Source organism: Corylus avellana, chromosome ca6 (genome assembly GCF_901000735.1).
Source record: "Corylus avellana chromosome ca6, CavTom2PMs-1.0".
In the NCBI taxonomy this organism is placed as follows: Eukaryota; Viridiplantae; Streptophyta; class Magnoliopsida; order Fagales; family Betulaceae; genus Corylus; species Corylus avellana.
The window spans coordinates 17,286,623-17,304,912 of record NC_081546.1 but is presented as its reverse complement, the minus strand read 5'-3'; the positions used below and the strand labels follow the sequence as shown (position 1 = coordinate 17,304,912).

At 38.2% G+C, this 18,290-nt stretch overlaps 1 protein-coding gene across 1 annotated transcript in view; it reads right to left on the bottom strand.

Moving 5' to 3' along the window:
- Positions 1-225: 225 nt before the first annotated feature.
- LOC132183674 (transcription initiation factor TFIID subunit 2) overlaps positions 226-18,290 on the bottom strand; it is a 67,883-nt gene continuing 49,818 nt past the window's right edge. The window contains exons 17-25 of the mRNA XM_059597046.1: positions 9,548-9,627; positions 9,416-9,458; positions 7,463-7,549; positions 6,129-6,218; positions 2,716-2,774; positions 2,535-2,625; positions 2,291-2,456; positions 1,879-2,062; positions 226-1,473 (exon numbers count right to left, since the gene is read on the bottom strand). Of these exons, the coding sequence (XP_059453029.1) occupies positions 405-1,473; positions 1,879-2,062; positions 2,291-2,456; positions 2,535-2,625; positions 2,716-2,774; positions 6,129-6,218; positions 7,463-7,549; positions 9,416-9,458; positions 9,548-9,627 (1,869 nt within the window). The 3' untranslated portion in view covers positions 226-404. The remainder of the gene's footprint in view (positions 1,474-1,878; positions 2,063-2,290; positions 2,457-2,534; positions 2,626-2,715; positions 2,775-6,128; positions 6,219-7,462; positions 7,550-9,415; positions 9,459-9,547; positions 9,628-18,290) is intronic.

Below are 18,290 nucleotides of genomic sequence, written 5' to 3'. Positions count from 1 at the left end.
TCTATTAAGTGACAAATATTGCCCGCAATTGGTATAAATGACCATTTTCTCACAACGATCCAGTCCAATAGTCTTCATATTTTTTTTCTTGGTGCTGTGATAAAGTTTATAAATAGTAATCTTCATCGTAGTGATTTTATGTTTGATTTCTTCGAAGAAAATATCTTTTACGAGACACCGAAAAATGAACTTTGAGAGCTCATAGTCATAGTTCTAAAACTATCATAACAAATGATATACGTGAAATGATTCATTCGAAGAAGAAACAGCAAACAAAAATGCATCTAATTGAACAACAATTTGTGTCAATACAAGCCATCCCTCGCATTAACGCTCTTCGTGTAGACAATGCCGGAGGTGAAGAATGTATAAACAAAAGCACAAAATGCAAGCTCTATGACTTGTTAAGCGTTCGATTTTTTTATTTTGATTCGGATTTTCGGAGCAGCAGAAGTGCCTTCTGATGCCTCAGGCTTGACATCAACCCTCTTGGTCATGCTGTCGGATCCCTTGGGTTCAATTGGATTCAAATGCCCAGATGCCAACTTAAGTTTAGGTTCTACTGAAGATGCATTTGTCTCCTTACTCAGCAGCTTCGCCAACTCCTTTTCTTTCTGCTTTTTCTGCTTCTTCAAACGCTTCTTTTCCAAATACTCAGGGTTATCTCGGTGCCCTTTATTTTCTTCCCGCTTCCTTTTCTTCTCCTTGTCTTTCTTCTTCTCCTTCTTCTCTTTCCCATGCAGAGAAGAATCAGTTATGCCAAGCGAACCGCCATCAAGACCAGGTCTACAAAGAGATTGAAGAGATGCATATTTGTGAGCTTCAGCATCTACACTGTTATCGTGAATGAAGCTGGATGGTAATGGAATATCAGCCTCGGGTTGTACAGAAACTTTGCTCGAATCAGCAGTGCACTGGAGTTCTTTTCCAATTTCGTCACCGTCACTTGCAGGTTTTGCACTACCAATGCTGGCAGTCATTCGGGACCCACGATCATGACATGAGTTAACTTCCTCAAGATTTTGGTTGCTAATGCTCACAGCCTCGGCAAAATTCCTTTGGGGTGCATCCACAGAAACAGAACTGCTAGCCCTTTCGTGTCGCTCACCATGAGATTTTTCAACAGTTTGGTTATCGGCCTCCTCAGTTCTACTGGTGGCAGCAGATTGCTTAACTCTGATCTTAATAGATGGCATCTTCCGTTCATGACCGCTAGAAACAGTATCTGCCTCCTTGGAAGCTTGCGGAATGGCCAAAACATCGTGTGAAGTGTTCGGGATGTCAGGAGGTGGTTCAGAAGGATGTGGGGTGTGAGAAGTTGTTTCTGGAGGATTAGGGATATCAGAAGGTAGTTCTGGAGGTTTAACTTCAGGAACTAGATTAGAAAAAATGTTCTTCTGTTCAATGCAGGTTTCTGGATCACCCATAAGCAACGTTCTAGTTTCTCTGGGTACTCCATAGAGAGTTGGAGGCCTGAAAATAAGAACTCAGACTCAACCCAAAATCAATTTGGAAAAACAAAATTGAAAAACTAGGATGAAGATAAGCCTAAAAGACACAACAATGCTATCCTCAAATAAATGCAGAAAGCAAAAAACAATTTCCAAGATACAAACACCATAGAAAACCAACAGAACTGCCAGAACATTACACGAGACGCACAAATTAACTTGTGTTCCTTTTCAGTAAAAACCTGAAAATATAATTCATGGCAATTTATTCCAACAAAACTATGTTGTCCAGTATCACTACCTTCACTTAGGATGCACCATTATTGAAAGTTGAAACAATCGAAACCGGAGAAAAAGGAATTTAGACATACAAAAAGGAAATTGTTTTTTCTCTCTTTTTAAAGAACAAAGGAAAAGGCATGCCTACCTTCCTGCAAGGATTTGTATAATGCAGAATAGGTGGTGGCGAAGAAAGACATTGTTGAACGCAATATGGCCATCAAGTAGACAAAGTAAAGACACAAGAACGTGGCTCTTTATGTTGTCATTAGAATTAGATCCACCACTTATCTGACATAGCCGCATAGCATGTACACCCAATTTCATCTGCCCTGCAATAGTGAATAATTAATAAGTAAACTAACATACCATCACATGAAACCACTTCCACCTCCTCCTTTCCCTTCACAACACCCAAAATAAGGAAAGAAAAAAAAAACTCAAGGCTTTAGTGAAGAAAAGTACGCTTGAAGGAAAAATATTCCTTCCTAGGCAAATCCCAAAAAAAAAAAAAAAACCCTAAAAAAAATGATTTTTGCACTGCAGACAGTAGTGAAGACCTCTTAAAGATGGCTCTTCCTCTATATATTTGATAAACAATGATAACACGGCATCAATGCCCTTGCAGTGGAACTCTAGATCAAGAAGCGCCCTGCTTGCTTCAATTCGAACTTGCCATATTGTCTTGAAATCTCGAAAAGGTCTTATAAGTTCAACAACACGATCCTGCAGCCACTCCCATAAAGTACATATGAAGGCCAAGAACTCTGATAATCAGTAAGATAGGTACAAGGAAACACTTACAAGAGGTATGAACTCAGAAAGCTTTAACGCAATCTGTGTCAAGGTCCGGATACAGCTCACTGTTAAGATCCCATTGTGGCTAGGCATCAGCCTGGTACAGGCCATTTCCAGGTACATCAATCATTAACAAGTATTATTTGCTATAGCTGACTGTATCAGATATGAAAGAAGTTAATTGCACCTGTCAAATTGCAAAAGCCGGTCGATGCGCTTGAGAAGAGAAGTTAAAAATAGAATACTCTGCAATGAATTAAAGAAGAATAGATAAGTTCTCGGAACTTCATACATTAGTAGAGAAACAAAAGTAAGATTCTAGGTGTATATAACATATACATCCGAGCAATTAATAAAAAAAATAGGGAGGCAAAACATCAAATTCTTGTCAATTCAGCATCAAGTGCATTGGCAGTTCTAAAACAAATACAGGCAAGCCAAGCAAAGACAAAAGAAATATATATATATATATATATATATATAAGCCTTGTAAAGATTATTGATTCAAAAATCTGAATACGTCAAAGAAAAAGCTACAACATCTCATTCTAAAAACCGGAACAATTTGGTAATTTGCTGAAGTGTAAAAGCATGAAAACATTGAAGTTAAGAAAATAAAAAGTGTTCTATTATAAACCACATTCAAAAGAAAATTGTTAGAAACTGCTCTGACACAGCACTTCGCGTGACAGTAACATGAACAGCACATAAGACAGCTCTTGGATCATCATAAGCTGTATAATTGATAGGATACACTTGTTTGATTCCGAGACCCAACCACCAAGTATTAGAAACTCTCCAAGGTTAAAATTCTCACTTCAACACCCAAAACATAAACAAATATAGAGAGATGCTGACATTTCAGAGTCAATTTAGAGTAGATTAACTGATGATCTTCCAAAAGAAGATTGATAATAAGCGTTGGGTAAAACTTATCCTTGAAAATCGGCTTATAAGGGGATAGTGCCCAATAACTTATATACATACAGTTAAGATTGTATTTAAGCCATGTGGGACACTGTTACGGGCCTCCATGACGCGGGACGACAAACTAACAAGAATGGTAGATTTGTTCTAGGATAATTCAAGGAATCCTAGGCCTCCTAATTTTAGGGTAGTTTGAGGAACCCTACACCTCCCAAAACAACTAATTAGAGTTGAATAATTAATTTCTCATATATTTTATTAATCAACGCACTTGTTTATGTAGATGATTACATGGTAGTAGTAGAAATGAAATGGAATACACAAATATACGATAGCTGATGAAATAGAACTACTAAATTACTAAAGTCTTAAGCGATAATACATTTCTTATTCTCTATTTAAACAAAGTCTCTCTACTGCTAGACTCCTCCTGTCGTAGGGCTGTAGACTCGTAACACTCCTTCCCCCTTAAAATGGACCTTGACCTTAAGGTCCTAGAAATCTTGGAACATCGGGAAGTAGAGCATATGTGGCTCGGTGGCTCTATGGTCTGAGGTGTGGTGGATTGTTGGGGTTGATGGCAGCGCAAACCAAGAGACATGTTCCGATGCAGTGGTGTTTCAACATTTAAGGTTTTTGTTTTGAGAATGACTTTTATGCAGAAGGGGCACAAACCCATCCTTTTATGCCTTCCATTAAAAGACAGACACGTAATCATTGAAACAAAAAAAATAACAAGGCGGATGCATCGGATTTTCTTCAACTAATCGTAAAAAACACAAACTTTCTTCCCATTCCGTAAAAACCCTATTCCCCAAAACCACTGCTGAATGCCACCTCCCTCGTTCCTCTGCCGGAAGCCGCCACCAAACAACAACCTATGTACTCTGCCGCTGCTACAGCACCAGTAAGTCTTTGGGATTTCTTTTTCATTCACCTCCCTTCTTTGGTCTAGGAAGAGAAAGAAAGACGAAGTGGGTATCTTACCAAGGAGCACATTCGACGAAAGATTCAAGAAATTGAGATTCAAGTGGGTAAGGTTGAAGTGGGTATCTTACCAACGAGCACATTCGACGAAAGATTCAAGAAATTGAGATTCAAGTGGGTAAGGTTGAGATTCAAGTGCCTAGTAATAAAACCAGTAAGACTGGCGTGGGAGATGGTTTTGTACTTAATTAAGCTTCTTCATGTTGTCGTGTGATGGTTATGGTTATGGACTTAAGATGGTGTGTAATTGATGAAGGTGATGCCTTATTACGGGTAATTTTTACATTACAAGGATTGTAACATACCATAGTAGGAGTATTATTACACTTAAGATCGTAACATACCACCACGGTTTGTAGCCAACATCCACGATAGCCCATTCTATCGACACTAATTCAATGGTTGCGTTTTCTCTTTTATAGCTCCACTCATCTATCAGTATTTGATGACTTAATACCATACCCATACATAGTACCAAGACATCTTAATCCAGCCTATAATCTTGTGTCAAAGCTGCAACTCCTTGGATCCCATATTCGACGAGCAGGGTCCGATCCCATAATCAACATGGTGGCTATCTCTGATACCAAAATACTACAAACCTCTTAGTACAACTCACCCTTAAAAATTGGCTTACAAGGGGAAGGTACCCAAGAACTTACATACACACGATTAAAATTGTGCTTCAGCCATGTGAGATACTTAGGATCGTAACAAAGATGAGCAAGTGTGCAGAAGCTTACTTTGTTGTCAAAAATTCAACACAAGATTATCTGGCCAAAAAAGCTTTGACATTAAGAAAACTTAGAAAATTGATGAATTTGGCAGTAAAGGAAACATAAACCCATTTCCTTGCCGATCAACATGAGGAAGTTTAGGTAAACCTTTCATGATGACAAATTTTAATTTGTAAAAGCAGTGGATTTGGCTGTAAAAACTGTAAAATGTATTCTTAAATCTATTTTCACAATCTTAATGAAAAAAAAAAAAAAAAAAAAGAAGCAAAACTGGAAATGTTTAACAAGCCATTTCAAGCAAAAAAGTGAACTTCTGGATGCTCAAATTTCTAACAAGCTAGGCCTCTAAAGCTTCTGGGTATCCATAACGTGTCTACTTCTGAAGTTACAAACAGGCCTCAATAGACGATTGATTGTTTTCACAAACTTACTGATCTTTTGGAAGGCGAGAAACAAACATAACAAATTTCAGCACAGTACCAGTTTGATAAGATACTGCAGACTAGCACCAACCCTCTAAAATAATGAAAAGAAGACAGTCTATTCACTTTAGCTTACAATTAGCAACAAAGTTCAAAGTATTATAAAGCGAAATGAGATCCAAATATTTCATGTACTTGCATGTGAATAAGAGAGAGAAGTGATGATGATGACAACAGAGATGATGATGCTGATGATGATAAATATTAGTAAATAGAAGTTCACCCAGAATAATTTTATATTAGGTACTGAAAACAGAGACAGTGCAACTGCAATAAGAGCCAAAGTGGCCGAAAAAAAAAAAGCAAGGAGAAAATAAAATATAGGAAGTTTGAAATGGGATCCTATCCAGTCAGAAGTTACTATTGGAGTCAAGCATTACCAACTAAACTTTTTTTTCAAAAAAAAAAAAAAAAAATGAACCAACATGTCAGCATGAAGAGCAAGGAGAATAACAAGATTCACAAACCTGTTGCCCAAATTCAAGTTCACCAACTGCCTGGACTAGTGCAGCAAGCCAGAATACATCAGAGTAAGGATTCCCATTGTTGTCATTATACTGTCAGACAATGAAGCAGAAAAAGGCAAAATTATAAAATCTGGTAAACCATTGAGCATAGTGAAAATTTAAGGGGATAAAAAATATGAAAGAGAAAAGCTGGCTTTGGACTTTTTTGGGGAGTGTGGGGAGGGAGGGGATAAAATGGTTTAAATCTGGAACCCCTCTCCCAGTTCCAAAAAGTATTGCATATTCAAGGCCATGAATGTGCTTCAGATAATGAAGATTAGATATGGAGGAAAAATAATTCCAGAGGAAGAGAAAAATGGCACAAGATTTCTTCAGGTAATCAAGGAGAAGAGCAGTGTGATCATCAAACAAATAGTGGTAGGAGCACCTATAAGGGTGCAGGATCAGGTGATTTCAAAGTGAGCAAGAATGTGCTGTAGAGGCATGTCAAAAGGTTATGATAACTGAAACCAGTGGTCAGTGAATGGAGGTAGTGGGAATATGGAAGCAAAAGGGACGGAAAGGTAAGTGGCATTGTCGGAAGTGTAAAAATTATCTAAAAATAAATGGATATCTAATGCTGTGTTAGGAGAACTTGTAATTAGGAATGTGAACGAGTTTTTGTTTTTGCTTTTGTTTCATAAAATGTTGCAAAATAAACCTCCAAGACATGCAAAGAAAAGGAGAACACAAAAAAAACAGGACCTAAATCGAAAGGAGAACTTCAAAAAGACCAGCAGAGAAGAAATAGTTAACATGAAAAATTCGACCACAGAAAACTGAGAAATCAACTCTCTCAAGTTCACGGGATGGAACCTCTGGAAGGGGACAAGCACGAGCATCAGAAGGCTACAATTCCAACAAAATACCACTTCCTTATTAAACAGCTCTAGACAAGGAATTTTATAATTTCTAATCTGCCTATGGAACCTAAATGTGTGAGATTTTAACAACATTAACCTTGAAACTTCTATACAGATAAAGAATGGGCCATATTTTGAATAAAAACTACTCCAATTGGGATTTCTCGCCCTACAACGCAATTATGCCATTCAAGTTTTCCAACTTCAAGAAACTTTGAAAGAGTAAAAAATGTGAGCTTCTAATTATTTCTTATCATCCCCTGCAACTGTTGATGGCCAGGAACATTTCATTGTTCACTTTGCTTGCTTCTAAATCATTCTAGATATAGCAAGAAGAACAGAAGGCTAACAGAAAATATATTCTTTGTAAATGTTTTATCGCATGAATGGCGCAAATCGTGTTTTACAAGTAGTTTCCTAGAGAATACGTACCTTCAAAAGTTGTAAAACAAACTCAACAGCTTCTCTTGGACTTTTCTTGTCTGCAGCTCTGACCATAGCTACAGCATGTGGGATGGCCTGAAATAATACCAAAAAAAATGGAATGGAAGTGGATTTTGCTAACTGTTATGTAACCCAAGAAAATTTTGTAGCATTCCTGAAATAATACCAGGAAAAAAAATTTTGCTCGTTGTTATATAATCCCAAAGATATGTGGCAAGAGTGTAATATCAGAGTCCCACTCTACAGTAACAATATATACCAAAATGACAGGGTGCATAAACCATGGGAGTGGGTGTGGTTTCAGTTGATGAAAAGGATGAGGTGAATGCGTACAGTCTTTACAAAACAAATCATCTATGTCTCCTTTGCAACAGTCATTGCCAGTCTAGGGATAAGAAACCTAATTAAGGAGCATCCATTCTATGCCATGATATTATAATTTCGGAACAGGATCCTCTCTAGTCCATTTTGGACCGGAGAATATAGAGTTAATGGTTAGGATCTCTCTAAGAGATCATGAGGTCATAAATGAGACACCTGTTTATTAACAAAATATATATATATATATATATATATATATATATATATATATTTAAAAAAATTAAAAAAGAAAATAATAAAAAATTTAAAAAAACTAAGGGGTGGCCGGCCATCCCACACCCCAGTTGGAGCTGGGGGTGGCCGAAGCCACCCCAAGGGCCCTTGGGGGTGAATCGGCCACCCGCAAGTGCTAAATTATTATTATTATTATTTTGATTTGGCCCTTGGGGGTGGCCGATCCACCCCCAATAGGCCTTGGGGCCCCAACTGGGGTGGCCGGCCACCCCTTAGTTTTTTAAAAATTTTTTTTTTTATTTTTTTTTGAATTATTTTATTATTATTTTTATTAATGGGACGGGTGACCCATTTATGGCCTTAGGATATCTCTAGAGAGATCCTAACCATTAATAGGATATTATCCAGTCCAAAATGGATTGGAGAGGATCCTGTTCCTATAATTCTCAGTTCCTAGTTTAAGCACATGCTTTAGGTTCTTACATGCTCCCTTCACCTCTAAAAGTGACACCTTGAATTTGCTTATCATCTTAAATAAATTCCGAATGTTGCAGTGTACATCAAACTGACTGGTAATCAAGAAAAGAGAATTGCAAAATGAACATTACAAAAAAGAAAGCAACTAGAAATCATCAACAATAATCAAGTAAATAGACAGCCTTAATTGGTTTCTGCATCTGAAGAGAAAGTCAAACTGTAAAACAGCATTAATCACAAAAATTGTATATGCCCCATGGACTGTTTCAAGCTACTGTTGGTACCCTGCCTACAGATAGATGATTGCCTAGTTCAGACAATTGTGATGTATAACAAAAAATCTTTAACTTTCAAGAAAAAGAGTTTTACCCAAAAATGTTAAAATTATTTCAAATCAAGCATATGAATAAGCTAGTTCATTATCAGGCAAATTGTTTGGATGTAACTAAATGCTAAAATGTGTATACATCTAATCTAGCAGTTACTCACACGGAACTTTGCATTTAATAAATCTGTAGATGCTTCAGTAGGATACTGCCCTTAGTAGAGCACAACAATTTCTGGAGCCAGTTTTTTAGTAGCTATAACCAAATGGACCAAACAAATGGTTTCCCAAATGGCCAATTCCATTATAAACAAAAAGATTGATTTATAACTAGTATGTAACTTTTCCCTATTTCAAGCCATAAGTAACAAAATATAACGCATAAGCAAAGTTTTCAAGATCAAAAAAGAAAAAATTTCTACATTAAATGTGTGCATACAGAGTGGTTGGAGAAGTTACTCAAAGATGATACCAAATAAAATAAGTAGTTCATTGCAATGTTTGAAAAATGGTGCAAAATTACATGAAGCAACCACATAGCATGACTCACAAATTATATTACATATCCTACCTCAATGCATTACCTCAAGAACAAAGTACTCGGGAAAGTCATGAAAGTCATTTGGCCTGGCAAGATTAGCATAAAATAAAATCTTTCAAATTCATATTACGAAAATCAGCTCATCAAAATAAACCAAATTTATTAGTAACCATACTTGGGCAGTCCAATGTTTGCATCAAATCTCCTACTTTTATAAAATTTCACCAAATGAGTTAAACCAGCCCAATCAGTTTCCTGGTGATCAATGACAGAAAACGCCACAAGTCAAAATCAGGAACTGATATTTGTATCACAGTAAACATACAAATTAGTGGACAAAGAAATGGCCTTTTGAACATGCAAGCAAGGATACAAAGTGAAAGAAGCAGCACAAATTTATTTTAAAAAGCCCCAACAATTTCAAATATACAGTAGGCATCGTAATTTTAACGGAAAACGTTTTGAATTTTCACACACGCACACAGAGATATATAGATAGATAGATAGATAGATATGTATATAAGCATACACATACATATGAATCTATGAACCTCACAACTATCTATTTTACAAGTTAATCCTTCATGCTCCCCATTGTCTAAGTTCATTATAAGATAAATAAATCTCAAGTTAGAGCAGCACTAGAAAGTACAGATGACTCTTCATAAGCACACCTAGAAGCATCATACAAAGCTTAGCACTTTCCAGGATTTATAAGCAAATAAAATATTTGGTTCAACAAGTAAATGGAACAAGCTTGAGAAAACCATTCTTTGTTACAGTAGAGAACCAGAACTAGCGATTAATTGTAAACAAAGAAGTATCCATATATCAGAACTAAACAACTATTAAAAATAATATGGTCAAATTCAAGAAATATGTCCGACAGAAAATCACTTATACAAATAGTTTGGTTGATTAAATTTCTATAGAAATACTATATAGTCAAAGCATCTATGTTGAATAAGGTGAATAATAATTAAATACCTCAGATGCCGAATTAGCTAATGCAAAAGCAGCCTCAATTCGAAGTCTCCAGAAGGCCTTGACACCGAACAATAAAAGTTCAGATAACCAGTTTCCCTAATACTATTAAAAACCAAGTACACCTCAGAGAGCAATTAAAACCTTAGAGTCGGTGAGGAAAGTATTCAGGGCATTAACAACAGAAAATGAAAGTTGTGGCAACGCCTCTAGAGTTGCAATTGCTTGTGCCTGAGCAATAACATCCCTGTCCTTCTCTAACTGATTAATCTGATTAAGCATACCAATGTCACAAAATCAAGAACAGATTAACAAGCTTAAACATGGTTAAAAGAGTTTATCATGAAGCAATGCAGCTGAAGCAAATATGATCACAATATTTATTAGACAAAGTAATTCATGTTTGTGCATATACATACACACGGATACAAATGTATGTATGTGTGTATTTGTTTGTGCGTCCATATTGATTGACATTTGTAGGCATAACAAAGAAACAACTTCACTGAAAAAACTAGGGTCATAACCCATATTGGGTTTACAGATTTAAGGCCAAATCATCATCTCTTCTTGGCCCCCAAAAAAACAAAAATGAAATTCTCATTTAAGCATTTGTAGATCTAACTGCCATTCCTATTTTGCTTTGAGAATTATTGCAACTTGAATTATGGGCTCTCTTGAATTAGAAAGGCTTGGAGAATTAAAAAGATATAGCTGTAGGGACTTTCCTGAAGAATAGATGCTAAGCAACAGCTTAGAAAGAAAAATCTTGATGGCAATTCTATATATATATATATATATATATATAGAGAGAGAGAGAGAGAGAGAGAGAGAGAGAGGATGCAGAAGGAACCCATGCTTTTAGAAACATAGAATATATAAAATCATGTTCAAAAACACTATGCAAGTGACTTGTAAAAGTCTGGAATAATGACTTCAGGCCACTTTGAATGAATCAGGTTTAAGTTCCCTACATGTCCCATTCTTGAATGCATATCATTTAAATGGATAAAAAGGATTGTACTATCTAAAGAATGCATGTGTAAAAAGCCACCCGTCTCAACCAACAGAATTCAGATAGGGTTGAAAAGTATTACTCTTAACCAAAAGGTGGCAATAGTAACCCCTGAGAAAAGTATAGTAATCTTTTACCTTCATCTGTCCACAGTTCTACAAAGCAAGCAACTAGTTTGAATGACAAATAGATTTTCTCTTGGTTATTATGGTGGGTGCCATTTATAATATTATTATTATTTTTTATAAATAATGTTGTATATACCAAAAAGTACAGAGAGGCGCAACCCTAGAACACAGGACGTATCCAAGAGAACGCCAAAATCAAACCTAGTATGGCTAGAAAACAGCCTCCACCCCCTACTAATATACTACCAAAGTCCCACCCCATGTGGCCTTGGTGGATCGATGGAGAGCCACCCGCCCCACTCAGAATCGAATTTGGCGTCCATAATAATTCTCCACCACTCTTTCATGAACATAATGCCACAACCACTTCCCTAACAAAGCTAAATTAAACACTCAAAATTTGAGTGAATTGTTGATAACTAACTTGTGTACAAATACCACTTGTGCAATATCGCATTGATGTCATTCCCATAATTTACTTGGCAAAAGAAGGATTGCCGCGCGGGGGTGGGGGGTTAGCAATGTCAATAACTTTTTTGAAAATGTTGTGGTGCCAAAAATTTTTGAGATTATGTTTTCAAAACAAAATTCCAGATAAGGGCTTGATTTCTATTAAATCATTACTTATCCCAAAAGCTTAAGTTGATAGGAAATGGTAAATTTAATTATTTAATCAAATACTTTAACACTCCCCCCTACGTGTGAGCTCAAACTCCCTTTTAATAGGTCAGACCCAACATATGGAACATTTTTAATTAAAAGAGGGTGAATTGACAAAGTTGGGGTTCAAACGCATGACCTAGCTTTGATAAGAATAAGTTTAACTTTAACAATTTCATAACACAATTTTATTTAAAAGCTACTTAGATCCGTAAATAGTTCTAACTGGTGTACTTTCCAAATATGTTATTATGGAAACAACTATTTCACAAAAAGCCCCCAAAAAAGAAAAGTTAGTGGCATGTGATACAACTAAATATCTAATAAGGTTTACCATGAACTGCCCAGCATACAAATTTGAACCATGAAAACAATCAACCACGTAGACTAGGTACCAAAAGAATAAAATTACGTTCAAGAATCAAATCCATTTACCAATCACATTACTGATAAATGGTCAAAAGATCCAAACTATTTAAAAAAAAATTATTAAATTTTACAGAGATGAAATTCTGCATCAGCAACTTGCAGACAAAAACTAAAACTATTCCAATAACCTTTTATCCCTTTTTTATGGTTTGATAGAAGGGAAAGTAATCATATATGACCTAAAGGACTCTGAATAAACCATTAAGTCAGAGTGCATGCACTAGGACCTGCTCCTTGACGCAAGTAACCCACCCCAATCCCCAGATAAGACCCCTCAAAAAAACTTCAGTCCAGTGAGCCAAAATACTCAGTTTTCACACAGTTCTTACTGTATAGTGAAACAAAAATCCCCAGACCAAGGACTTAATAAACCAACTTTAGGTAGTTACAAAGATTTAACTTAGGCCCAAAAGGTAGGGAACAATACGTAGCATATGCCCATCACAATGTCATACTCAGGCAAATCTTCCAGCACATCTAGCAAATATTAGCAGCTCCAAACCATACACCTATACGTACCATGTGATTCTCGTTCTAATGAAGGGTGGGATATCGTAGAATGAATGGGGGGCGAAGAACTCCAAGGTCTCCCCGGGAAAGGGGAAGCCCATTGAACCAGGTGGCAGTTTCCCATTGCATTTAGGGTTACTCCAACTATACAACCAGTGGGTAATCCAAACTATAACCAAACCTGTGAGGCATACAATACCAACCAACATCCTTGCGGTAAATGATTTTAGTGGAAGTACAAAGATGAGCTATTTAAGATTCCTTTTTGAATCAAAGTATGATGAATCAAAATTTGACTTCAATATATGATTATTGGTCGCCAACACATTACCAGTGAGATCAGAAAATCTTCTCCTTTGTGCATTTGGAGGGAGAGGAAAGCACCTTTTTCTTTTTCTTTTTTGCTTTTTGGATAAGTAATAATGATGTAGTGAAAAAAAAAAAAGATAAATAATTTGTTTTGATGTAGTAAAAAAATTATAAATAAAAAAAAGAAAAAAAGAAAAAAAGAAAAGAAAAGTACACCTAAAGATTACAAACAAAAATCAGGAGATCTAGAAAATCTTAGAAAATAGATTTTGAGGGCTGCGAGTTACCAATCTTGAAAATGAAGCTTCTGTTTTTTTGTTGCCTCTGTGATTGCATAGCAGCTACTAATGACAGTTTATTGAACTCTTAAATTTTAGATGATAGATTTTCTGTTTTTGAGTGTTCCTCTTCTATCCCATCCTATGTACTAGAGTTATACCCCATTTTGCTTTTCCTAATGCATTAGTACTTAATCACACAAAAAAAACCAGCTTCTCACAAGCTTAAAACTTTCCAGGCAAGAGTATAACGCTGAAAAGCATGGCAGAATAGTAACAAAAATTGTGCAGGCCTTCATTCTTACCCACATCTGTATAGGTTGATTAAAATGAATTTCAGCAAGGTATTCCATTTCAGGGTCTGCTCTCATCCATAACAAGGGGGATTCCGAACTGCAAAAGAAAATAAAATTAATAAGTTCAAGAAAATATAAAGGGAAATTACAATTTACCCCGTTATGTCTTGCCCATAAAACAGGGAGCCCCCTTATAGTTCAACCTGTGAACATCACCCTTGCAGTTGAAATTCAAAACACTAACTTTGCCATCCGATTCAATGTACAAGAAGCACTTGAGGATTATATGACTTATTGAACAATCATACTACACCAAATCGTCACTTAAAGTCATATGGGCCCAATCATATTATGGCCAGTGGTTAATAGATTTTACACGAGCATGTTACACCATCATCTTCTTCACCAATTAGAAACAATTTTAAAAATAGTAACAAATAAAAAGAAAAAAGTAAACATATTGCGAACCTGGAAGATCCTCAATTTCCAGCCCTCACACAACCTCCATAATAGGTGCAGAACACTTAACCACCACCACACTTATCTGACTAACTCAAAACAACTCTCTCATCTGTGCTCTCCACTCTCATAGTCTCATATTCAATCCTTTTTCTTTATTTATATAATTAATGAAAATCTTATTGAAATGAGAAGAAACTCAGGTACACGTGTGTACAAGAGAATCTCCTATAGAATTACAATCTAAGATTTATATAATCTACAAAATCAACAAAAGAAGGACAGAAGCCCTCCCAATTACAGTTGATTTAGTATCAATGATAGTCCCCTCAACACCCTCAAAAGTACAATTCTTCCTTTCTCTCCAAATCATGCACATAAGGCAAAGAAAAATTCATTCCAAAGGAAGCTACTCTTCTCGATCAAACAATCATTTCCAGCTAAAATAGCCCTCAACCACCTTAGGCACCACCCATTGAATTCCAAAAGCTAAAGGTGATGCAAACATTTTCTTGCAAAAGAACAATCCAACAATAAGTGATCAACAAATTAACCACTACCAAGCAACACCAACTAACAGGATAACATTTCATTCGATAACGTTATAGGAAGATAACCTGTAACTTCCCCAAATACAAACTAGATCCTCTTTCAACAAAAACGAGAAATAAATAATAATAAAAAGCAACAAAACCCTAACAGACAACAGTATATACCTGGAGCGCATATCTAGAGCAGGTATAACGTCACCATTGTCGTCAGATCCATCAGGTTTTGAACCCTTTTTGGGCTTCTGGAAGCGCCTGGCAGCAAGCTTGGAATGGCATTGTATTTCCAATAACTGCCATGTATCTCCAGCCATTGGCAGAATTGGATGGTCATACATACCATCAAGCTCATAAACTCTGATACTCATCATCCCAGGCCAACCAATGTCACCATCTCTGTTTTCCGAATCTGCATTAACATTCAGAACTGATGCGCTGGAATCTGGTGAAGCTGTGCATCCCCGTAACACCGCCAATTCAACCATATTCTTCCGTTTGTTATAGGAGAACCCCATCCTTACAATTAAAGTCCCAGGACAGCATACAAGCAAATAAAATCAGTAGAAGAGTCTAAAGATGCTAGAGTATATTTGAATTACCCTAAAGTTAGAGATTTGATGAGGATTGTATTATCTTTGATGAAGGTTAGCTTAACTTTAGGGATTTTATGAGATTGAATCACCCTAAATTAAGTGATTTGATTAAGATTATATTTCATGTGTAAGCTCTATAAATAGAGTATTTTGTATTATAAACTTATCAAGTGAATAAGAACAAAATGTAACCCGTAGGGGCTTTATTCTGTAGACGTAGATCATAAACCGAACCACGTAAAATCTTGACTCGTTTTCTATTTATTTATTTACTCTATTTCATTATTAATTTTTATTAACTCTGATACCATATAGGAATTAATAATGAAATAGAGTAAATAAATAAACATAGGAATAAATAGAAAACGAGATAAAATTTTACGTGGTTTGGTCTATGACCTACATCCACAGGATAAAGCCTTAAGGGTTACATTTTGTTCATATTCAGTTTTTGGAAGCGCTGAATTCTAAGGGTGAAATGAAAGTTTTTCTCTCTTCTCTCTCATCCACCCCCGCCTGAGTGCAGGTGTGTGGGTGGCGCGTGTAACCTGTTTGGGTGTCTAGTTTGTTAGCTAATTGATTAGTGTTATGGCTGATTCGAGGAAGTGGTCTATGGAGTCCAAGAAGTTTGAGTTATTGATAAAAAGCTCAGGGGTGAGGATTTTTGAAAGAAGCAATAGGATTCAAAAAACCATCTTCTTGAAGAAGGATGAGCTGTTGTGGTTGGGGCGCATTGTGGAGGACTTGGTGGCAGTGGAAACTTCTGAGGTTTTTTGGGACCAATCCAGAGCAGGGTTTCCTCGGATAATTGCGCAAAAATGCTCCAACAGGAATGGACGTTTTCTGACGGTAGAAGAATTTGATGGAAGGCAAAGAAGAGGTTCGATTATTATACCAGAAGGGCGAGTTGGTCAAGGTTGGGAACGTTTCATCTCGGAGGTACGTTGGGCCAAGTCTTCACTGTGCGAGGTCAGGGAGACAACGGTAGACAAGAAGAAGTTTGAGGGGGTGGGAAGGAGGAGTTTCGCGGAAGTGTTGGGGTCGTCGTTGCAACCGGCAGATGACTGTTTTGTTGCTTATTCCGAGCCGATAGCAAGGGTGCCTAGATGGTTGAAGGAGGCTGCTACAGAGAAGGATAATCAATACCATGCCTTCACAGAGCAGGGGGTGGGTACGCACAAGGCGAGGATACAGTTGAAGACTGGTGGAGGTTGCGTGGAGGGTCCGAAGAAGAACCATTTCTCTGACACGGAGGGATTGTGCAACCTAAAGGCAGGGGGGTCACGGGGAGTTGTCAATAGGATCCCGGCGAGTAGAAATCAGTCTCCGGCGAGCAGGTTGAACGCCTCGACAATGATGGCGGCATCGGAAGTTGGAGTTGATCACGTGAAGGGATGGGAGGGGGTAGGTAGGCTCGAAGAGCAGGACTGGTTTCGTGTGAAGATTGAACTCATTAATGCGAAGGAGTCGTTGAGTAGGTTGAGGGGAGAGGTTGACGTGGGTCTAGAGAGGTTTGAGTTTTTAATTAAGTTTCTGGAGGAGAGGAGTGGTGGGGCGTGCGTGTGTGGTCTGGCAGGAGGGGTCTCACAAGGGAGGCCCAGCCCAAGAAGATCAACATGGAAGTTAGGGATTTGGAGGGGGAGGATGGGTCTAAGGGGAAAGGCCAATGGCCCAAGAGAAAGTTTAAGGGAAAGAAGAAGGTGGTGGCTGTGTATAGGCGCAGGAAGGTGGGCCTGGGTCTGGGTCAGACCAGCCCATGTGTGTCTGGTCCAGAAGGAGCAAGACCCAAGGGATTGCCGGAGGGGTTTAACACGATTGGCCTGCAGGAGGGATGCCGAAGGTCTCCGGCAGGCCACCCAGGTGCGTCGACGTCGACAGCAGTAGGGGCGATCATAGAAGAGGGATCGCCGGCTAAAGTGAGAGTTTCTGGTGATGGTCCCGGTGAGTTTTCTGGCAGTACGGAAGCGTCGATTCTGGCCGGAAACAGCTGCTGCTCGCCGGCGATCGTGATTAAGGACAGGGGGGAGATGATTCCGTGCCAGACAAAGCCGGAGATGCCGTTGGTGGTTGTCGCCGGTGAGTCAGAGATGGCCGGCGATTTATCTAGTGCTCCGGCAGTCGGGATTTCGGAAGGAGGGGAGCCTCTGTAGAGCCAGACAACGCCGGAGGTGCCATTTTTGGTGGCCGCCGGTGAGGAGCTTGAGTGGGTCGAGTCTGGGGAGTCATCTGGAGCTGTCGGAGCACCGGAGATGGTGGTTTCGCACCAGAAGATGCCGGTGATGCCAGGTACAGTGTGTGAGGGCAGTGAGTTGGTACCTTGGTATGGCGGTGAAGTGTTCCAGGTTGTCGGTCAGGCTAGTGGGGGATTGGGTCAAGTGCAGCAACTAAGGTATAATGGTGGGCTGCATGTCTGGGACGTTGATCCTTCAAATAATGGATTCCGGTGTGCAGGTTTGGTTGAGTCTCGAGAGGTTGGTCAGGTGGTGGTAGCTAAGAGGTGTGGGGGTGAAATCATGGTTGATGATAGGAGTAAGGAAGGTGGGAGGAGGTGGTCGGTGGCAGTAACGAGGTTTATGGATCACTGGGGTCAATTTTAGGCTGTAACATGGCAGTAACGAGGAGGTGGTCGGTGGAATCCAAGGAGTTCGAGGTGCTGATTAAGGCAGGTTTTTCAGGGGTGAGGATTTTTGAGAGGAGCAAAAGACTTCA